We start from the raw sequence: 24476 nt of genomic DNA on the forward strand, positions 1-24476 counted from the left end.
GGTTGCTGGTTCGAGCCCCACCACTGCCAGGTTGCCACTGTTGGGCCCTTGAGCAAGGCCCTTAACACTCAATTGCTTAGATCAGTGGTTCTCAAACTTTTTAGACCAAGTACCACCCATTATCAAACCAAAACTTCCAAGTACCACCTATGTTTCTCATCACAGAACCACATATGGCACACATTAATTAGGTGTGTGTGTATATATTAGTGGTGGGAATTATGGCTTCTTGAAGGGAGCCGGATCTTTTGGCTCGGTTCCTTTTAAAGAGGATTTGAATATCGACAATAAACAGCTCTTATTACAATTTACGATTAATTCCCTCTACTGATGTGAAGCTGAATGGGTGGATTACAGTCTAGAACTGCGCAGAAATAAAAGACTCGGTTCCTTTCGTTCATTTCAAAGATCCGTTCAATAGAATCGGATCGTTCGCGAACGACTCATCACTAGTATATCTGCAGTTACCACTGACCATTTCAGTGAGTGCGCCTGTTTAGCGGAGCAGCCTCGTGATGTCAGGAACGAGATCAGTGAGATTCAAACGCAGATCTGTCTCTGATAAAAGCGAGAGAGCTACTGATAACTTTACTGATAACTTTTCTGAAATTTCGAGATGGAAACCGCGAACGTGAAGTATAGACGTAATGAAGTACGGTGGCTGCGTAGTCCCGAATATTTTTAAAAACACATTCGTTTTAATTAAACTGATTTTATTAAAACAGAATTATAAGAACTTTGAAACAGATTTTATTAGTAATTTCCACATTTTGTTTCATTTTTTATTTATTTATAAATATTAAATTATTGATTTTTTCGGTGCATGTAATTACTTTTCCGAGATTATCTGGCGTACCACCTCGTGCTGCTTCACGTACCACCAGTGGTACGCGTACCACAGTTTGAGAACCACTGGCTTAGATTGTATACTGTCTCAGTACTGTAAGTCGCTTTGGATAAAAGTGTCTGCTAAATGCTGAAAATTGGGCCCTTGAGCAAGGCCCTTAACACTCAATTGCTTAGACTGTAAACTGTATCAGTACTGTAAGTCGCTTTGGATAAAAGTGTCTGCTAAATGCTGAAAATTGGGCCCTTGAGCAAGGCCCTTAACACTCAATTGCTTAGACTGTAAACTGTCTCAGTACTGTAAGTCGCTTTGGATAAAAGCGTCTGCTAAATGCAGGAAATGTAAATGTGAACTTCTCTCATGTGTGTAGGGTAGTTGTAGCCTAGTGGTTAAGGTACTGGATTTGTAATTGAAAGGTCACTCATTCAAGCCCCACCACTGCCAGGTTGCCACTGTTGGGCCCTTGAGCAAGGCCCCTAACCCTCAATTGCTTAGACAATGTACTGTCACAGTACTGTTAGTCACTTTGAATAAATGCTGAAAATGTACATGTAAAACCTGACAGGAACAGGTCTGGCATCACAATTCCAGAGAAAAGCAGGTTTGTCAGACAGAGGAACTGGCAAATCTGAAAGAGAAACCGTGATTTATAGAAACACTCTCACCTGAAGCGAATAAACGCTAACAAGGCGCAGATGAGTGCCAATTTAAAGGAACTGACACAACAATAATCTGCGCTTCTGTGGCCCCTCTGCCGGCCAAAAATAACAGTGCAGAGGGACACGACTCCCACTGTGGATCCCTCCCAAACTCATTCAGCAGCTGCTACATTACAGAAACAAAGTTTCATTCAGAGTGAAGCTGTGAATACATAAATACACAAAAGTAAAAGTTTATTTTAAATGTGGGTGGTTGATTTATGTAGCGTCTTCATTGTTCAAGGTAATATTGTTCTAAGTAAGCACACCAACTCCCATGTATTTTTCATTGTTTCCAGGAGGGCCGGTCTTTGCTGCTCCCCTCAGGGACTCCACACAGCAGTTCAGCATACTGAAAATCTATTCCTGAGCAAACTGTACCGTTTTCCAATTTATGATCTCTCCCGGGCCTTTAAACGTTGATTTAATGGCTGCCTGAAAGATTCTGGAATGAACCCCAAAAATAAAAGAGGAAAAGCCTGAAACTGTGTTGGGAGCTGTTTTTCAGACTATGAATGCACTTGTTGGTGAACTGTGTCCAACCATCAGGAAAGCATTTCAGGGCAAAGTAAACTACTGCAGTGTTTTAGGATCGAGTCCAGCTTCAGCATGGAGATGAAGAGGGGATAATGCAAGGGTGTAAGAGGACCATCATTATCCAAGGTTCCCAACAGACCCTATTTAAACAACCGTTTGATCAAACGACACTTGACGGCAACGCTATACACTTGAATTACTTTCCCAGCTGCTCTACTTAGGACGTTGATCTAGTCAGTGGGAAAATTGAAGAGGGAATTGTGGGGCTGTTGAAAACCATTGAGCACTGAGCCAAGACAAGACTTCCACAGCCAGATCACCTGAAGGAGAAACACTTAACGTCAATTAAACAAATGAAAACTAGCACGGCAGATGTGTCCAAGTTGCATGCTAACACTTCGCAAGCTGTGACCCAATTCAAAGCTATATCAAAACACCCCTCTTCACAAACATGCATAATACAGTGATACACACTTCATACTACTGCCCACGGTTTTGGAAATGGATGTTCAACAAGCTCGTGATCAATATATATATATATTTACGTATACATACATATATATATTTAACTTCTTCAGCAATTTGAGCTACAGTAGCTCGTCTGTTGGATCGGACCACATGGGCCAGCCTTTGCTCCCCACGTGCATCAATGAGCCTTGGCCGCCCATGACCCTGTTGCCGGTTTACCACTGTTTCTTTCTTGAACCACTTTTGATAGATACTGACCACTGCAGACTGGGAACACCCCACAAGAGCTGCAGTTTTGGAGATGCTCTGACCCAGTCGTCTAGCCAACACAATTTGGTCCTTGTCAAACTCAAATCCTCACGTTCGCCTATTTTTTCTGCTTCTAACATCAACTTTGAGGATAAAATGTTCACTTGCTGCCTAATATATCCCCCCCACTAACAGGTGCCGTGATGAAGGTGAATATTCACTTCACCTGTCAGTGGTCATAATGTTATGCCTGGTCAGTATATATATATATATATATATAATAAAATTAAATAAAAAAAACTGTGCCAAGTGTGATCAGCTGTGGTGAACCCTAAAATACCAGAACAGCCAAAAGAAAACAAAAAAATTATTATCTTATGAAAACGATTATTAACATCTATACAGAGCTGGCTGTTTTCACTACCCCCTCCCAATTAGCTTAAATTTAAAAGCGTCTGGCTTGGAAGGAAGGATGTTAGCCATCACCTTCCTATGTGGGTGGCTGTCATGTATTAGGTGAAACTCAGCAGTGAGTGAAAATAAGCAATGACTAAACTGGAAGAAAAAAAAATACTGTGCCTTCTTAACTATAAGATAGTGGATTCTGATATTATCCGTGGCATTAGACCCTATTTACTGCAACAGATTTTGCTTACTGGTGCATTATTTACACTGAGGGATGGGTCCTGGATATCAATAGCATTATTTTATTGGGGCTATATTTTCTAGAACATAAACCGAACCAATAATCAAAGTGCCATGTGACTTTGACACCATTACATGGAGTAGGGCTGGCTCGATACTAGTTTTTTATGTCCGATACCGATACCGCAAATTGAGTATCTGCTGATACCGATACCAATCCGATACCGTCATTTCTCCTCTCAAACAACTAAGCAGTAATAATAAATTGTCTCAATGCACCATGGTTAAACTAGCTATCTAAACAACAATGCTCAGACTGTGAAACAAATATTCTAAAGGAATAAATACAGTAGCTACAACATCACACTTATGCAAAACTGCTGTTTTTATTTTCACTTTTACACACAGAACATTTAGCAGCATTTTTGGTTTCACTTACATTCCAGCTGTTGTTCACGTGACACATCTCGCTTTATATAAGTGTAACTTATTATTATTATTATTTTTATTACAGCGTGTCATCCAAAGTGTCTACAATTGGAAGATGTGGATGTCAATCAAACGCGATGGACTAATTAGAATTGATGCAGAGTTGAGATTTTCTGTTAAAGTTCTGTCACTTTTTAGATGATTAAACCCTGCTGGATTTTGAAGAGGACATCTGTGGCTAAACGGGAAACGGTGTAGTTTGTTTTATTTCATAACACTAATGGATTAATCATTGAGGATGTGAGAGATCTCCAAGCCGTGACAAGATAGGTTCTTTATCTTGGTCAGCGATTTATCATTTATAAAGTGGTTTTTATTGTGTTTAAACAGTGTTTAGATGTGGCAGTAGTAGATGATTTTATTGTGTTTAAACAGTGTTTAGATGTGGCAGTAGTAGATGATTTTATTGTGTTTAAACAGTGTTTTTAGATGTGGCAGTAGTAGATGATTTTTATTGTGTTTAAACAGTGTTTTTAGATGTGGCAGTAGTAGATGATTTTTATTGTGTTTAAACAGTGTTTTTAGATGTGGCAGTAGTAGATGATTTTTATTGTGTTTAAAGTGTTTAGATGTGGCAGTAGTAGATGATTTTTATTGTGTTTAAACAGTGTGTTTAGATGTGGCAGTAGTAGATAATTTTTATTGTATTTAAACAGTGTGTTTAGATGTGGCAGTAGTAGATGATTTTTATTGTGTTTAAACAGTGTGTTTAGATGTGGCAGTAGTAGATGATTTTTATTGTATTTAAACAGTGTGTTTAGATGTGGCAGTAGTAGATGATTTTTATTGTATTTAAACAGTGTGTTTAGATGTGGCAGTAGTAGATGATTTTTATTGTATTTAAACAGTGTGTTTAGATGTGGCAGTAGTAGATGATTTTTATTGTATTTAAACAGTGTGTTTAGATGTGGCAGTAGTAGATGATTTTTATTGTGTTTAAACAGTGTTTAGATGTGGCAGTAGTAGATGATTTTTATTGTGTTTAAACAGTGTTTTTAGATGTGGCAGTAGTAGATGATTTTTATTGTATTTAAACAGTGTGTTTAGATGTGGCAGTAGTAGATGATTTTTATTGTATTTAAACAGTGTGTTTAGATGTGGCAGTAGTAGATGATTTTTATTGTATTTAAACAGTGTGTTTAGATGTAGCAGTAGTAGATGATTTTTATTGTATTTAAACAGTGTGTTTAGATGTGGCAGTAGTAGATGATTTTTATTGTATTTAAACAGTGTGTTTAGATGTGGCAGTAGTAGATGATTTTTATTGTATTTAAACAGTGTGTTTAGATGTAGCAGTAGTAGACGATTTTTTAAAATGCTTAAAGTTTAATTAGATCAGTGTGTTTTAATTTCTGATTGGCTGTTGCGGATGAATTGTAGATCAGTGGCACATGTTAAAGATGTAATTCCCAGGTGGGGCGGTCTGGGTCCTTTCTGTGCGGAGTTTGCATGTTCTCCTCGTGTCCGCATGGGTTTCCTCCGGGTGCTCCGGTTTCCTCCCACAGTCCAAAAACATGCCACCAGGCTAACACTGAATACCTAGCCGCTAGATGCACAAACCAGTGCATTGTAGTGCCGGTCCCAAGCCCGGATGAATAGGGAGGGTTGTGTCAGGAAGGGCATCCGGCATAAAAACTGTGCCAAATCCCGCCGGCGACCCCTAATGGGAAGAAGCCGGAAATGCCGACCCCATAATCGAAAAACGGGACAAAGGCTGAGGAACGAGAAGAAGGTCTTGTTAAGAAATACTAGTTATAAATGTTAGTCTGTTGGAAAACATGCTTTCCGGCATGTAAAAAAAAATTCCGCAGATGCTGCACAGTCTTGTGGATGAATCATGTACTGTTTGTAGGCATCGTCTCAGTGTAGCTGAAACTTTTTTGTATTAGTTTACTATGAATGCACCCACACAGGAACACGCCCATCTAAACAGCACAATCACTGAAATATTTCTGAATCTCTTAACTTAAGAGCTGCTTTTATATATTGATGTACAGTATAGTGAGCTGACTTCTGACTGTTCTGATGATGCCCGATGTATTTCAGTAGGTAAAAAAATACTCACAGGCAAAACTGCCAGGTTTATTCCTGAGATGTTTAATTTTGGATCAAACAGAGACATTTTGGGCTGCCACCTGAGGGCTCCACCGCTGGCGTAAAGCCACAGAGTTTATTTTAAGCATTTGATCAAAGCCAGCCTGTTGGACAGACCCTAATTTAGTGAAATGTTTACTCAGAGATGGGCAACACATCCAATTCCTGTCCAACAGCACACGTGTCACCTTTTTTAGCGAACAAATCAAGAGGCGGTTTTATTTAGCTGTACAGTGGGTTGGCAAGTGCTGCAGCGGACATTCAGTGCTGGTCTATAGAAAATCAATACGTCCCATTTCTGCCTCCAGACTAATTCAGAGAGCAATGAATCAGCTCTGCCGTGACAACCAGATCAATCTGGTTATCTAATTTACAGTAAATTCATTTAAGGGCACTGCTTTGCAGCCTCGCCACTCCAGTACCTAAATCAACTAAAATATCTGCATACGCCTGCAGAGCTCCAAACAGAGGTGGGAGGAAACAAAGAATTATTATTATTAAGTGCCGTCTAGTCAATTCTGACTCCAGAACGTCCTGTCTTCAGTTTGAGTCTTCAGGCTTCTTAATGGTTTGTTCATTATTCCTCTATTTGTATTCATCCATCTTGTCGGTGGCCATCCTCATCCTCTTTTACCCTCAATTCTTCCAAGCATAATTGTCTTTTTAAATGAACTGGTTCTTTTCATGATGTGTCCAAAATAAAAGAGCTTCAGTTTGGCTGTCTGGGCTATGAGTGAGAGGTTAGGTTTGATTCAGTCGAGATCTTATCTACTCTCAAAAGTCTTCAAAAACACCAATAGTCTTCCAGACCACTTTTATTTTCCAGCTTCTGCATCAATACAGGACCACAGAGGAGACCACAGTATGGACAAATCTGATCTGTTCGAAGAGACAATCGTTACATATGAAGATATTTTCCAGTTCCCTTGTTCTTTTTCTACTGTGGCCAGTCTGTGCCATATTTTTAGACTACTGCATCCTTTGCTGTTACTAATTGACCCAAGTAAAAAAAAGTTGTCCACCACTTCAACATCTGCATTAATGTTAAAGTTAGGGTCACTCAGGTGGTGCAGCGATAAAAACACACCCTGGAACCAGAGCTGGTATCTCGAATACATCGTATCGAATCTCAGCTCTGCCTGCCGGCTAAGACTGAGCGGCCACGTGATCGACGATTGGCCTGTTGTTCATATGGGTGGGATTAAGCCGGATGGGGTCTCTCTCCCATGGCTGGTGCAGTTATGACCTCTGCTGGCTGAATGATGGCGCCTGCACAGAGATAAGAAAAGAGTGCTGTCAGGGTGTGTCTCTCCGTACACAACGCTGAGCTGCACTGCACTCGTCAAAGTGTAGGTGATAAGATGCATACGGCATGCTGCCCACGTGTCGAAGGGGGCGTGGGTTAGCTTCGTTCTCCTCAATCAGAGCAGGGATTGGCATTGGTGGAGAGGAAGCATGACGCAATCAGGCAATTAGACGCGCTAAAAAGGAAGAATAAAGTGAGAAAATGCATTTAAAAAAATAGTTAAAGTTAGAGGTTTTTATCTGTCTTCTTCTTATTGAGCTTATAGAAAAGTTTAATCTTTTCACTCTATTTAGCTTTCCTTAAAAGGTCTTTCTGATTAAGTACTAATTATTTCTTTTAAGCAACCTTTTTACTTTTATGCTCTACATTTTAAAAATATCTACATCACGTTAGAATAAAACCAGTGGTGATTTATTAGACTATTAAGATGAATTATTAGGCACCAGTTTCCTTTAGCCATCCACTTTTCTCCATTTTCGTCACATGAAATGGTTTCCAATATTTAAACAAATGTGTTCTGCTTTCTACATTGAAAATGAGGGAAAAAGTTTTGAATAATCGTTTAATTTATTAAGGAAAAGAGGTCATGCAATATTTATAGTCCCCTCCACAACTATTGGCACCACTGGTAAAGTTCAGTAAAAAGAGTATTAATAAATTCACTTTTGGTGATTAAGTTTAATCTTGCACTGAAAAATAAGAAACGTCTGACCTTTAATGAGTACATTTATTCTGGTTTAATATACACTGATCAGCCATAACATTAAAACCACCTCCTTGTTTCTACACACATTGTCCATTTTATCAGCTCCACTTACAATATAGAAGCACTTTGTAGTTCTACAATTACTGACTGTAGTCCATCTGTTTCTCTGCATGCTTTGTTAGCCCCCTTTCATGCTGTTCTTCAATGGTCAGGACTCTCCCAGGACCACCACAGAGCAGGTATTATTTGGGTGGTGGGTCATTCTCAGCACTGCAGTGACACTGACATGGTGGTGGTGTGTTAGTGTGTGTTGTGCTGGTATAAGTGGATAAGACACAGCAGCACTGATAGAGTTTTTAAACACCTCACTGTCACTGCTGGACTGAGAATAGTCCACCAACCAAAAATATCCAACCAACAGCGCCCCGTGGGCAGCGTCCTGTGACCACTGAAGAAGGTCTAGAAGATGACCAACTCAAACAGCAGCAATAGATGAGCGATCGTCTCTGACTACATCTACAAGGTGGACCAACTAGGTAGGAGTGTCTAATAGAGTGGACAGTGAGTGGACACGGTTTTTAAAAACTCCAGCAGCGCTGCTGTGTCTGATCCACTCATACCAGCACAACACACACTAACACACCACCACCATTTCAGTGTCACTGCAGTGCTGAGAATGATCCACCACCTAAATAATACCTGCTCTGTGGTGGTCCTGACCATTGAAGAACAGGGTGAAAGCAGGTCAAAAAGTATGTAGAGAAACAGATGGACTACAGTCAGTAATTGTAGAACTACAAAGTGCTTCTATATGGTAAGTGGAGCTGATAAAATGGACAGTGAGTGTATAAACAAGGAGGTGGTTTTAATGTTATGGCTGATCTGTGTATGCCCAAATTATTGGCACCCATTTAGTCTTCAGTTTCAGGATGTTACCGAAGCTCTTTCTTTATATTTTACTATTTTAAGTTGATTAGAGTGTCTAGGAAATTTGAACAGTAATCCATGACTTCCTAAGGTCAGAGTTCACTCTTCAACACTCTTCAAAAAAGGGAAAAGTGTGTGACCTTAATAAGTTAGTAATCATTCAAAAGTTTCAGTCAACTAGAACTCTGACAGACCTGCCTAGACAAGGTCCCAAGTTTGTTTTGGTAAGACATGCAATATATTTCCAAGGATTGCTGTTAAAAAGTCAATTTAAAAAAAAATGTCTCTTGGGCCACCGAGTCTCCAAAACTAAACGCTAACAGAACTGACTGGTACTCTGACTGGAACTGTTCTACAGCCAGATGAAACTAAAATTGAGCTTAATAGCAACAATCACTCAATAATGACTACAGAAAAAAGAACCTGACGCTCAGTGTTAGGTGTGGTGGGCGGCCTGTGATGTTGTGGGGCTGTTTTTCCTCCAAAGGGAACCTTGCTAGGGCACATGGTATCATGGCTGCATGAAATACTAGGTCAGGACAAATTAGAATCTGTCTGCCTCTGCCAATAAACTAAAAATGGGTCGCCACTGAACCTTCCAGCAGGACAATATTCCAAAACATATGTTCAGTTCAACAAAAATGGTTCACTGAACACAGACCTATCAAGCTATCAAGTGAACAGGAGAGGATCTGGGACCCTGGATGATCAGGAACGATTCTGTAAAGAGTAATGGTCTCAAATTCCCTGCTCTGTTTTCTCCTACCTAGTGTTATATTAGAAGACTAAGTGCTGTTTTATTGGCAAATGGAGGGAGTACAATGTATTAAATGCAGGGGTGCCAATAATTGGCACATGGTTTTGTTTAAAAAAAAAAAAAAAAAAAAAAAAAAAAAAAAAAAAAAAAAAAAAAAAAAAAAAGGAATTTCTGGACGAGAGATTTTTTTTTCTAGGAATATTTTTACTTCAGTCACAGATTGGATTTTTCTCATTTCATCAGTGAAATTACCTAATTTATGTGAATAAAGGTGAATTTCTTATCTTTCTTATAATGCTTTTTAATTATCTTCAGCAGAAATGCCAATAACTGTACCGGGGGCCTGTATATTACCCATCTGATTAAGTAATTGACCACCTGAACTTGTATTAGGGCTGGCTCGATACCACTTTTTTAGGTCCGATACAGCAAATTGAGTATCTGCCGATACCGATACAATCCGATACCGTCATTTCTCCTCTCAAACAACTAAGCAGTAATAATACATGTCTCAATGCACCATGGTTAAACTAGCTATCTAAATAACAATGCTCAGACTGTGTAACAAATATTCTAAAGGAATAAATACAGAACTTACAACATCACACTTATGCAAAACTGCTGTTTTTATTTTTACTTTTACACACAGAACATTTAGCAGCAGTTTTGGCTTGTTTAACAAAAGTGTCTACAATTGGAAGATGTGAATGTCAATCAAACGCGATGGACCAATTAGAATTGACGCAGAGTTGAGATTTTCTGTTAAAGTTCTGTCAAGTTTTTAGATTATTAAAAATATACTGTATGTATATATATATAACGCACAAAAACACAGAAGTTTTAAGAGAAGGAGTCACTTTCTAACACTTTTTGATCACTTTTATGGGATTATCAGATAAACCAGAGGTTAAAGCAAAATCATAGCCTGAAGTTTTAGCAATCTCAGCCAATCCATCAGTACCAGCACTTCCTGCCTGGCCTAAACCGGGTACTTCCTGCATGCCTGTTGAATGCAGTAACTGGTGCTCTGAAGGTGGTAATGTGGTAGAGCAAAGTTTATTCATGTCTTTATGAAGTCTCATCAGGTGAACTGTTACTCACACAATGTTGCAAAAAAAGGTTTAGAACTTACTATGCAGCAGCAAACGTATCTCTAGAAAATTTTAAGGGCTTGGAAATCCTCTTATACCCCTATTCATATATTTGATATTGAATTGAATATTATTTTTTAATATTTTATTTCATGTATTTTATTGCAAGGTAAATTGTTTCTTCATAGTATTTGAGCCCCACATTGAACTTTCTTTTTAACTACAATAGCTTGGGTCATCATGATAAGGCTAAGTGAGACTCCAGACTATCCAGAGCTATTGCAATATTCATTAAGTAGCAGTTATTTGATCAATTAATCTGTTCCATTGTTCAACTAAATATGCAATCACATGCTTCCATTCAAAACTGACAAACCAAGAGTAAAATTACACCAATCTTCATCCGGTCGCCAGGCTCTAAATTAAACATCTCATTATACTGAGGAACAGATTGCATTATAACGAACACCTACATTGTTTAGTCTTTCTTAAATGCTCTGAGAAAGGCACAGAGAGAGCGAGAATGCATCCATTTAAAACCTAGAAGCCAGACAGTGAAGGGGAAATAAGCCGTACATATCTGTCAGGAGTCAGAACAAGGGATTACATCATGCCAGACTTGAAAGCAGCAAAGCCAGACAACCACACACTCGACAGGAGACAAAAAGAAACTCCTTATCTCGGAGGAAGATGATGTAACTCGACACATTAATTGTATTTCAAGCATGGACTGGAACTCAAGGTAATTGCTTGCAAAATGATATGCTTGGACATTTGTGTTTGGCATGAAGCAAAGACCAGCTTCATTGTAAATACACTGCAGCATCCAATATAGCTGTCTCCATATCTTCTGATTAATGGCTACTTTTATACATATGTTGCTTATCTCTCAGTCCAGCCAGGCAGACTGATTACATAAAAAAAATAAGTCGGCCAAAAATAGGGCTTGTAATTTAGTTAGAAATACAGAATCATGTTTTATAATATCCAGCGTGAGGATTTTTGCCTGAGGAAAAAGATCCACACAAGCTTAACTGATGGGCACCTGAATGTAAAAAAATAAATAAATAAATAAAAACACCACGGCAGCCATTCAGATATCTGCAAAATGACGTAATGCGTTAAAAGCTCGCATGTTCAGGAAGCTCAGTGTGAGCTGAGTAGGCTGAGGTGGTCAGGAAATAAAAGTAAGGGCTTGACAATAGGAAAGGGTGTGGGCTCGCCATCACTCAGTAGCTGAGCGGACATGTGAGTCACGGGTAATGGAACTGGAGTATGAGTTCATGGCTAACACGGCTTGTATAGAATAGTGCCAGTAATGTGCTTTCTTCCACCATTACATCATTCATTTATTCATCTTCAATAACTGTTCTATCCTGGACAAGGCCACAGTGGATCCACAACCAGACAGAAACACTGGGAGGAAGGCAGGAATGTCACATCTCAATTTAGAGCAATCCACCAGCTGCCAGAGAGTCAGTTTGGGTGGCACATTGGTCTATTATGCTGGCCCAACACTACTGAAATCTAGGTTTGAATCTCAGCGGTGCTATCAGTCAACCAGGTGTCTACACGGACATGACTGGTTATATCAGTGGGGAAGGGGGTGGGTAAATGCCCTGCAATGAATTATTGTACTATCCAGGGTATTCCTGTCTTGTGTCCAGTGTTTCCTGTTGGACCCTGACCAGGATCAGGATTTTCCCAAATTCCGTCTGATGTATTCCAGTGGCCAAGAAAGATCATTATTCAATATCATAGCTTTATTATTAAACCCTGTGATCAACTAGGTTTTAAAAAATCAATTTCACCTATGTTTTTATTTTTATTTATTTTATTAGAATTTTAAAGTCATGTTTCTCTCCAGTTCACCTCACTTGCACATCTTTGGACTATGGGAGGAAAACGGAGTGCCTGGAGGAAACCCACACAGACACAGGGAGAACATGCAAGGGAGAAAGGACCCAGACGGCTCCACTTGGGAGCTAAACCCAGGACCTTCTTGCTGTGAGGTGACAGTGCTACCCACCGAGCCACCATGCTGCCCTAATTTCACCTACACTATATTGCCAAAAGTATTCGCTCATCTGCCTTCACATGCATATGAACTTGAGTAACATCCCAATTTTAATCCATAGGGTTTAATATGATGTCGGCCCACACTTTGCAGCTATAACAGCTTCAGCTCTTCTAGGAAGGCTTTCCACAAGGTTTAGGAGTGTGTTTATGGGAATTTTTGACCATTCTTCCAGAAGCGCATTTGTGAGGTCAGACACTGATGTTGGATGAGAAGGCCTGGCTCACAGTCTCCACTCTAATTCATCCCAAAGGTGTTCTATCGGGTTGAGGTCAGGACTCTGTGCAGGCCAGTTGAGTTATTCCACACCAAACTGGCTCAATCATGTATTTATGGACCTTGCTTTGTGCACTCGTGTGCAGTCATGTTGGAACAGGAAGGGGCCATCCCTAAACTGTTCCCACAAAGTTGGGAGCATGAAATTGCCCAAAATCTCTTGGTATGCTGAAGCATTAAGAGTTACTTTCACTGGAACTAAGGGGTCGAGCCCAACTCCTGAAAAACAACCCCACACCATAATCCACCCTCCACCAAACTTTACACTTGGCACAATGCAGTCAGACAAGTACCGTTCTCCTGGCAACCGCCAAACCCAGACTTGTCCATCGGGTTGCCAGACGGAGAAGCGTGATTCGTCACTCCAGAGAACACGTCTCCACTGCTCTAGTGGCGACATGCTTTACACCACTGCATCTGACGCTTTGCATTGCGCTTGGTGATGTAAGGCTTGGATGCAGCTGCTCAGCCATGAAAACCCATTCCATGAAGCTCTCTACGCACTGTTCTTGAACTAATCTGAAGGCCACATGAAGTTTGGAGGTCTGTACGATCGACTCTGCAGAAAGTTGGCGACCTCTGCGGACTTTGCGCCTCAGCATCTGCTGACCCCGCTCTGTCATATATTCGTGGCTACCACTTCGTGGCTGAGTTGCTGTCATTCCCAATTGCTTCCACTTTGTTATAATACCACTGTCAGTTCACTGTGGAATATTTAGTAGTGAGGAAATTTCACGACTGGACTTGTTGCACAGGTGGCATCCTATCACGGTTCCATGCTGGAATTTACTGAGCTCCTAAGAGCGACCCATTCTTTCACTAATGTTGTAGAAGCAGTCTGCATGCCTAGGTGCTTGGTTTTATACACCTGAGGCCATGGAAGTGATTGGAACACCTGAATTCAATGATTTGTATGGGTGAGTGAATACTTTTGGCAATATAGTGTATTTATCTCTGAAACTTATTTACTAGCTGTAATTATAAGGAACAGTTTGTAATGACCACAGAATTGACATCCTATGGAAAAATTAATCAGGCTACTTAATAGATTTTAAAATGATCTAATATAACGCCATGGAAAAATGTTTTCTTCATCTGACAGCACTTCACATCAAATCTAGCAGATTGATAAAATAATGATAGCTGTGACATTCAAAATGTTACTAAATTACAAGATGGATCCGTTTGGAAACAACATAAAACCTCATATGAAAAGCCTGTACGTTTTTCTAGGCAGAGAGTTAGCTTCCTCTTTTACGTCTTCTCTGTCTCTAACCACAAAAGCAGAACTGGTTCCTCATATGTTCAACTGCTCCTGCCAAACTGGAAGTGAATTTCGTTCACGTTCTAATTTTGAAACTCGGCCTGTTTTGCTTGGTTGGAGAACAGGCCCAACCACCTGTTATCAATTACGTCCTCCCATGCAGATAGTGCTGCGAGTCAGTCTTCACCGTACGTTCAAGGACTGAAATTTAACCGAGCAGGTTTTAGGATTAGAACATGTGCACCATGTGTGCATATGTTACCTGAAACAGTGTGTTCCTGATCAGTGAATGGAAGAAAAAGGGGAATCACCACATACGGAGCTCTGAGGTCTGAAAACCCTCAAATGTTCATGTGTCACTCACATTTAAACAAATCGTGCCAACTCTTGCAAAATCTGCATTCCACTCACTTGTGTTAATTTCTGGCAGCTGGGGGAGTATGTCAGTGACAACATGCATTTATGCTCAACTGAGGAATAAAAGTACAACTACTGCAATAAAATGACGAAAAACATCCAAACATTATTAACCGAGGACAGACGATGTCCAAAAAAGCAAACTTTCAGGGATTTGGCTGTAGCTGAATGCATTAAGGTTTTGGCAGTAATGTTGGCATATATAAAAGGACACCTCTTCCCAAAGCGCTTATGCTCCAGGAACTGAGTCAAACCGCTGACCCAAAACGTTCAGTTATATATTACGGGGAACAAATAAAGGCCTTGCGCTGATTTACATCAGGCGTGTTATAATTCGGCTGGGGACTCTGAGTTCATTTATCTTTTGCAAACGATACATGGCTTGATTTCTGCTCTGTTTCCCTCTGCACATGGAAAGTGAGTAAATTAGCCAAACTGAATAGAAATTGTATAGCAGCTCTGCTTTGGATTTTTTTTTTTTTTTCATAATTAACATTGTTTCTTTTTTACTTTCGAGCTTAACTGTGGATAAACATGAGCTGATTGTGTCCCTCCTCAAACAGGCTGTTATGACTAAAACGTTTAAAAATACATTGTAATATAATTATAATAACGATTTGTCTTTCTTGTTTACTTCATGCCAATCCATTTACACAAACACCAAATGCAATAAAACATGAATCTGTGATTTGTTGTAGTGCATTGGTGGGTTTGGTTTCCCCAGAATCACTGGGCGCAATGCAGTAACACCTCAGACAGGACACCAATCCATCATGGGGCCTTATCCACCTCCCACACTCAGACATAGCCAATCGAGTCTGTATGTAGATGCCCAATCGGCTGATAGCATCACTGGAGATTCGAACCCTGGATCCCACCAGTAGTGAGCTAGCACAATTTCCACTACTCCAGCCAAGCACCCTTTTTACACACAGTTAAATTTCTTTGGGATGAGTAGGTCCTGGCAGTCTTAAGACTTTCACTGATTTCTGCATCAGTTCTTTTTTGTTATTGATCGTCACAAATACTTATTTGATTGTCACACAAAAATACCAACAACACCACAACACCTGCTTGTACAGTGCTCTTCACCCAAGTTTGTTGCTCATCACATGGGCTCAGAGAAAGCGAGAGCAGAGGCCTTCTTTCATGCACAGCAGCCTTTAAGCCCTTGACACTTTTAAGCCTGCTTCACCCATGTTCCAGCAGTTTCAAATTCTATATAGATTCATATTCTTGGATTACAGCTAGTCTATCCTAATTTAATGTCACAAAAAGAAATGATACTATAAAACTTTTTTATATGAGCAAATTCATAATCTTGAATAATCTGGATACATTTTGACCGAGTAAATAAAAAAACAATAAACTTATATTTAAACTTAAATTTGTTAATGCTATTTAATGTCAAAGTGTCAAAAGTCAAAGTAAACTTTACTGTCATTCAGACTATACAACTAGGAGTGCACAGCTGAATGAGATTGCCTTTCTCAAGCTCCAATGTGCAAAATATAAAAAAAAAGAGCATGTAAAAACAAAATATACATTAAATTTAAAAATATATACGTTAAGTAAAAAATATTGCACAGACATTGTAGACAAACATAAAATACACTTTAACTAAAGTAAAAATATATATATATATATACACATTAAGTAAAAAATATTGCACATAATTAGCAGTGGTAAGGTAATTGTTATTGCACAGTCTTACTGTAAACATGCTACTGGTGAAGGAATAAATAAAATAAAATGTCTGGTGTTAAATACTTGAGTTATTGCACCAACTATCTTGGTGGCTCTTCTGAGGCAGTGTGACTGGTATAATTGTTGTATGGAAGGGATATATATATCAGAATATAATATAACAGAATAGATTAGAATAGAATATATATATAGAATATAGAATATATATGTTAATCATTTAGTCATTTGTGACAATAACAAGTACTAATGTAAATAACACAGTATTATTATTATGAATGAAATGATTAGCATTATGAAAATCAGAATGAATAAACACACCACACCAAACAGCACAAAGACCTTAAATGTAACATTAGAAAATAAAGAAAATAAAGCCCTAAATGAAGCTGACACATAAACTCGTCTCTGAATTCTATGAAGCAGGCAGGAAGTGTGAGTCAGTTCTTGGTGTATATTTTAAATCGGTGTAAATTGTTTCCAGATTGTATTTGAGTGCCTTTGTGATCAGTGGTGCTTTACACCTGCCTGCTGCCCCCAACTGTCCTCCTCATGCCACTGCAAAACTGCGACCAGTGACATCATTTCCTGAACTGTGTTATATAAATCACTGTGATCGGAACACAGGGATCGATTCAAGATTTGCCTATTTATAAGTGTTTCCTCTATCAAACATCAAGTTTAATATACAGTACAGGCAAGATTTTACTGCTGGCTTGTGCTCGAACTCAGTGAAAATAAAGAAAAGATCATTTGTTTGATTCTTCTGTTCACTCTCATTTATTTATTCATGTATTCATTCATTAGTCCAGAGTTCTGGATCTGCAGCCTTTACAAACACTGGGCACAAGCCAGGATTTTACCCTGGACAGTGTGCTAATTAACTCACACGCACACACACAAATATTGTTTCACACATCTGGTGGCAAACACGCTCAACCAATCCACCTAATGACACGTTTTAATAAGTGAGAATAAAGATGAAGGAAACACAGCAAGACCTCATGCAAACCAAACCCAAGTTGCAAGACTTTGGCGCAGTGATGCACCCACACTACCTGCTGCAACAAACCATGCCTCTGCATTCATCCTTACTAACCATTCACCCAAATCACAGCAAATCCTGTGTGTATCCTGGAACCACTGGTTGAAAGGCAGGTACACATCCTGACATGGAAACAAGTTCATCACATGGCACAACATTCTTACTGACTTATTCAAACGTACATCTTTTTGGGAAGGTGGAGAAACCCAGACAACCCTGAAACAGCTCACACAGGCACTGAAAGAACATGCCAAGTTTGGAGTTTGGCATTTTCTCCTGACGTACCGGTGTGTTTCCTGCAAGACACCCTTTACAGTATTCTGTCTAGCAGAACAATGGGCAATGTAATAAAATAAAGAACATACCACAGCTAAATATTAAAGCTTCTAAAATAATTACATATATATATACTGTTCAGCCATAACATTAAAACCACCTCCTTGTTTCTACACTCACTGTCCTTTTTTTTTCAGCTCCACTTACCATATAGAAGCACTTTGTAGTTCTACGATTACTGACTGTAGTCCATCTGTTTCTCTGCATGCTTTGTTAGCCCCCTTTCATGCTTTTCTTCAATGGTCAGGACCCCCACAGGACCACCACAGAGTAGGTATTATTTAGGTGGTGGATCATCCTCAGCACGGCAGTGACACTGACATGGTGGTGGTGTGTTAGTGTGTGTTGTGCTGGTATGAGTGGATCAGACACAGCAGCGCTGATGGAGTTTTTAAATACCGTGTCCACTCACTGTCCACTCTATTAGACACTCCTACCTAGTTGGTCCACCTTGTAGATGTAAAGTCAGAGATGATCGCTCATCTATTGCTGCTGTTTGAGTTGGTCATCTTCTAGACCTTCATCAGTGGTCACAGGACACTGCCCACGGGGTGCTGTTGGCTGGATATTTTTGGTTGGTGGACTATTCTCAGCCAAGCAGTGACAGTGAGGTGTTTAAAAACTCCAGCAGCGCTGCTGTGTCTGATCCACTCCTACCAGCACAACACACACTAACACACCACCACCACGTCAGTGTTACAGCAGTGCTGAGAATGAACCACAACCTAAATAATACCTGCTCTGTACTGGTCCTGGGAGAGTCCTGACTATTGAGGAACAGCATGAAAGGGGGCTAACAAAGCATGCAGAGAAACAGATGTACTACAGTCAGTAATTGTAGAGCTGATAAATTGGACAGTGAGTGTAGAAACAAGGAGGTGGTTTTAATGGTATGGCTAATCGGTATACACTTGTTTTTGAAGTGGGAAGTTCAACAAGCTCATGATATATATAATATTTTATTTTAATGAATGCAATTTGAAAACGTTTGCACTGCTGCCCATACAATGGTTGCAGGCAGCTAGCTAGCTAATGCTAATTACTATATTAGCTTGCATTTTCTTACATGTATGTACACAGGAGTGGAATCTTTGTATCCCAACTTTGTTTTTTTCTCTTCATATTCTTCTCTTTATGTAACAGGACAAACAGAGGTGAAATTAGTGCACTATCACTGGTGTCCTTAGTATTATTACATACTATGTTGCACAAGTTAAACAAGGTGTAATATAAACCATCTGTTCATCTGCTAGCTAATTAGCTTGCACTGGTCACGAGTAAAAACATAGACTCTTTTTCTTTGGTACACAGTTTTGATACTTGTGAATGGTCTGTATGTTGCATGTTCCTGCACCTGGGTAAAATCATGACGTACTCTGTGTACATGGTGTAGAAACAAATTCAGAATCCAAACTTCCTCGTCCTCATTCAGAACACTTTACACACACTTTTAGCAGCTACAACAAAGAAATTTGGCGACATATCGACAGCGTACTGACTGTGCCCTCATTCTGCTCCTCTGCATGTCACACCAAGACCATTGAAAGTGTCGTTTCTGTCACGAGAAACATTTAAACTCCATTTCAGCTGTCTCATTTCATTTTCCATCCATTGTCTAATTTGTGATGCAGCTCGCCCCCAACCCCCCTCCCTCTTTTCCTCAGCGTTCCAGTTGTGGTGAATTTCTGCTCGCATCCTGCATTATTCAGCTTCCCAGAACCCCCACGCACCCCAGAGGCCTTAGAACTTCCTCCCTTCCTTAGTTCCATATTTGGTGTTTCAGACTCCTGTTTCACTATTTTAAATAAACATGTTGGATTAAAGACTTCACACTGCAAACACCAATTTGGATGGCATTGAGTACTCAGACGTGTAGTCAGACAGCTGGAGACCAATTTAAGAATACGGACAGAGGAGCCGGCTCTCTCTCACCGGTTCCAGTCCAGCCGCTGGGCCATCAGATGACTGTCAGGGGAAGCAGAGGAATGAATATGAAATCAGCAAGGAGGCTAATGGACACAAAGTCTAATGGCCATATATGCCTGTGCCACTCAAAGTGATGGATTCCTGAGCTCTTATGGAAAAATAAAGAGGGATTAGCTTGTTACTTTGTTGGAAGCTTTGGAAACGGAAGTAAGACTAGCTGAAAATATTCCTTTTGGCAGGTAAAGAATGACAATATTTTGACAGAAACCATTCAGTGGACTTGTGTACACTAACTGGGCACTATGATAAATGAAGCAAAAACAAAAGTGATGACGAACACTGAAGACGTAATGGAAAGTATGGTGAACAGTACAAGATTGAAATAAGTGGACTAATTTGGAAGGTCAAGAATCAAATACTGCAGAATGCGCTGGTGAAGTGAAGTCAAGAAGGCATTGGCAGGCCGCTCAGGTGGGGCAGGGGTAAAAACACACCCTGGAACCAGATGTGGGATCTTGAATACATTGTATTGAATCCCAGCTCTGCCTGCCGGCTAAGGCTGAGCGGTCACATGAACAACGATTGGCCTGTTGTTCAGATATGGGCGGGACAAAGCCAGATGGGGACTCTCTCTCATGACTGGTGCAATTACGACCTCTGCTGGCTGATTGATGGTGCCTGCACAGAGATGAGAAAAAAGTGTTCTCAGGGTGTGTCTCTCCATACACAACGCTGAGCTGCACTGCACTCGTCAAAGTGCATGTGATAAAATGCATACGGCATGCTGCCCACGTGTCGGAGGGGGCGTGGGTTAGCTTCGTTCTCCTCAATGTGTGTGTTGTGCTGATATAAGTGGATCACACAGTGCAGCGCTGCTGGAGTTTTTAATCACCTCACTGTCACTGCTAGACTGAGAATAGTCCACCAACCAAGACTATATCCAGCCAACAGCGCCCTGTGGGCAGCGTCCTGTGACCATTGATGAAGGTCTAGAAGATGACCAACTTAAACAGCAGCAATAGATGAGCCATCGTCTCTGACTTTACATCTACAAGGTGGACCAACTAGGTAGGAGTGACTAATAGAGTGGACAGTAAGTGGACATGGTGTTTAAAAACTCCAGCAGTGCCGCTGCTGTCTGATCCACTCATACCAGCACAACACACACTAACACACCACCACCATGTCAGTGTCACTGCAGTGCTGAGAATGCTCCACCACCTAAATAATACCTGCTCAGTGGTGGTCCTGTGGGGGTCCTGACCATTGAGGAACATGGTGAAAGCAGGTTAAAAAGATATGCAGAGAAACAGATGGACTACAGTCAGTAATTGTAGAACTATAAAGTGCTTCTATATGGTAAGTGGAGCTGATAAAATGGACAGTGAGTGTAGAAACAAGGAGGTGGTTTTAATGCTATTGCTGATTGGTGTATATCTGTACTGTAAGTGTTGCTTATAAAATAATTACTTGTGTATGTACAATAATATAAAGCTGAGAACAGTTAAGGTATCAAAGTTTCTTAAGATATGGGACATTAGGTCTAGAAGTTTTCCAACCCCTGAGTGTGCAAAGTCATTTGTTCTATGTAGATGAGTTTTCTTATTTTTTTACATCACTGCTGCTGTAGCACCAACAGATACGAGCCACTGAAAAAGATTTAATGCACTTATTGCTCTTAAAGGTTTTCAACAGTGGGTGTAAAAGTCCAAAAAGTCCAAAGACCATCATTTTTTTACATTTCTTTATCTGAATATTGATTGTATTTTTGAACAAGACAGAAATAAATAAAATAAACAAGTTTCCTGTGATGGCTGCTGAGTGGGGGTTGTTCAGAAATGTATAATTCAAGACCCGTTATTTATTTAAATGTATGCATTAGATATATACAGGAAGCTACACACGTTACTTCACACGTTACTTCAAATTGCAGAGTAGAGTGGAGTCTCGGTTTTTCAGTCCTTTAGAGGCCCTTCAAGCCCGCCTCCCCGAGGCAGTAAAACTAGGTTAATAACGGATATAACTGTAATAGGAATTTAAATATGGTCAGATATGTTGCTTATTAATGGCACATAAAGGCACAACAACAACACTAAGTAAATTACTATTAACTTCATTAAGGTATACCACCCTAGCACCTATAATCAAGTATACGTAGTGAACTCAAATAGAGTTCTACCTACTTAAATAGAAATCTACCTCCGCTACCGGCAGGCTAAGCGGCTGTACATATGTATGTATAAGATATACACAATCAGCCATAACATTAAAACCACCTCTTTGTTTCTGTCCATTTTATCAGCTCCACTTACCATATAGAAGCACTTTGTAGTTCTACAATTACTGACTGTAGTCCATTTATTTCTCTACATACTTTTTTAGCCTGCTTTCACACTGTACTTCAATGGTCAGGACCCCCACAGGACCGCCACAGAGCAGGTATTATTTAGGTGGTGGATCATTCTCAGCACTGCAGTGACACTGACATGGTGGTGGTGTGTTAGTGTGTGTTGTGCTGGTATGAGTGGATCAGGCACAGCAGCACTGATGGAGTTTTTAAATACCGTGTACACTCACTGTCCACTCTATTAGACACTCCTACCTAGTTGGTCCACCTTGTAGATGTAAAGTCAGAGACGATTGCTCCTCTATTGCTGCTGTTTGAGTTGGTCATCTTCTAGACCTTCATATATTTTTGGTTGGTGGACTATTCTCAGTCCAGCAGTGACAGTGAGTTGTTTAAAAACTCCATCAGCATTGCTGTGTCTTATCCACTCATACCAGCACAACACACACTAACACACCACCACCATGTCAGTGTCACTGCAGTGCTGAGGATGATCCACCACCTAAATAATACCTGCTCTGTGGTGGTCCTGGGAGAGTCCTGACCATTGAAGAACAGGGTGAAAGGGGCCTAACAAAGCATGCAGAGAAACAGATGAACTACAGTCAGTAATTGTAGAACTACAAAGTGGTAGTTCTACCACTTTGGTATATAAGGTAAGTGGAGCTGATAAAATGGACAGTGAGTGTAGAAACAAGGAGGTGGTTTTAATGTTATGGCTGATTGGTGTATACCAACTTGTACAGCGCCCCTGGAGCGGACTGGATAGAGTTAAGGGCCTTGCTCAAGGGACCAACAGTGGCTGAAAGGCAGAGCCTAGATTTAAACCCACAATCTTCTGGTATGTATGTATGTATGTACGTACTGTATGTGTGTATGTGTGTATATATGCATGCTAATAAAACAGAGAAACTTCAGCATGTGGCGCAATTATTATTTACCAGTAACAGCAGTAATAAAGCACTAAAAAAGGCAACAAAGTAAATCCACAAATAATTGGTAAACTTGTAATAATGTAGCTTTTGCTGTAAAAATACAAAAGTACCAAAATAAGTGGAGAAAAAAGTGATCTTGGGCTGCTGTTAAATAAAAAAGACCTTTAATTGTAATGATCGTAAGGCAAAACTGTCAAATCAACTGTGGTGCTAGCTTTTCAGACTGTAAATTACAATATGGCAATAGGATAAGCAGCGGTCTATTCCAGGTTCGAGCCTCAGCGCGCTATAGGCCGGCCGACACAAACAAGATTTGCTAAAGCTGGGGAATGGCCAGAGCCCTGCAATAAATTGCCTTCCTATTAAGGGAATTCATGTCTTGCGTCCAGTTCTTCCCATTGGACCTGGACCTGCCCATTCTGACCAGAATAAACGGTTCATGAAAATGAAATGAAAATAAATCACAATATGCCAGGCAAAAGGTTTCTTGACTTACTATTTGCTTATATCAGATGAATCTTTACTGAGCTAGATGTGTGCCTCACACTTCTGTTACAACATTTACGTCTCCAAGCAGATAAGAACAACTTGTTTACTACTAAGTTTACCAAAGACTGAGAAGTTATATACTGACTGACGAGTATATGTGCTCAGTCCAGTAATGTAATTTGTGTACATGCAGGACAAAGTACTTACAGAAGCCAATGTCTCCTTGTAACTGTAGTATCTGTGGGACAGGCATGGTTAAAACCACCACATCAAACTGCTCTGGTGAGCCCTCTTTTCGGTGCACCTCCCAACATGACCCTTTGCGGTAAATGTGGGTGATATGTTGGCCATAGAGAACCTCAGCTCCTGTTCAGGTGCAGAAGAGGCAGAGTTAGAAATATTGACAATGAAGCATGTAAAGCAGAAAAGAAAACAGTTAAGAAATGATGAAAGATACAGAAAAAAGCAAAGTCGTGAATGCAAAGAGCAATGGGGACAATCTCAGGACTGTGCAGCACGCATTATCAGGGTTTAATATGGTTTTGGATTTTATGGTCCACAACTGATATTAATATTTACCATATTCATACATATCTGCAAAACACTGCAGTCTCCTCTATCACACAAGTCACCAATTCAGAAGTCTGAGCATTTTCTTCTGTAACACAAATGAAGCCCACCACTGCCTCTTTATAGGCTGCAGCATATGAAAGGTCACTGGACATTTCAAGTCAGAACTGATAAGTTACAATATTATAATTAGAGATGGGCCGATCGGAGTTTTTGGCACCGATTCCGATCTCCTTTCAGGGACATCGGCCGATAGCCGATTCCAATCGGGGGGGG

General features: G+C 40.1%; 1 protein-coding gene across 3 annotated transcripts in view; it reads right to left on the reverse strand.

Moving 5' to 3' along the window:
• rnls (renalase, FAD-dependent amine oxidase) overlaps positions 1-24476 on the reverse strand; it is an 89274-nt gene that overhangs the window by 61715 nt on the left and 3083 nt on the right. For all 3 annotated transcript variants that reach the window (XR_010013850.1, XM_063003187.1, XM_063003188.1), the window contains one exon: positions 23838-23996. Coding sequence is in view for 2 of the 3 variants with exons in the window: in XM_063003187.1 (XP_062859257.1) it covers positions 23838-23996 (159 nt within the window). In the remaining variant the exon portion in view is untranslated. The remainder of the gene's footprint in view (positions 1-23837; positions 23997-24476) is intronic.

Source organism: Trichomycterus rosablanca, chromosome 10 (assembly GCF_030014385.1).
Source record: "Trichomycterus rosablanca isolate fTriRos1 chromosome 10, fTriRos1.hap1, whole genome shotgun sequence".
Classification (NCBI taxonomy): Eukaryota; Metazoa; Chordata; class Actinopteri; order Siluriformes; family Trichomycteridae; genus Trichomycterus; species Trichomycterus rosablanca.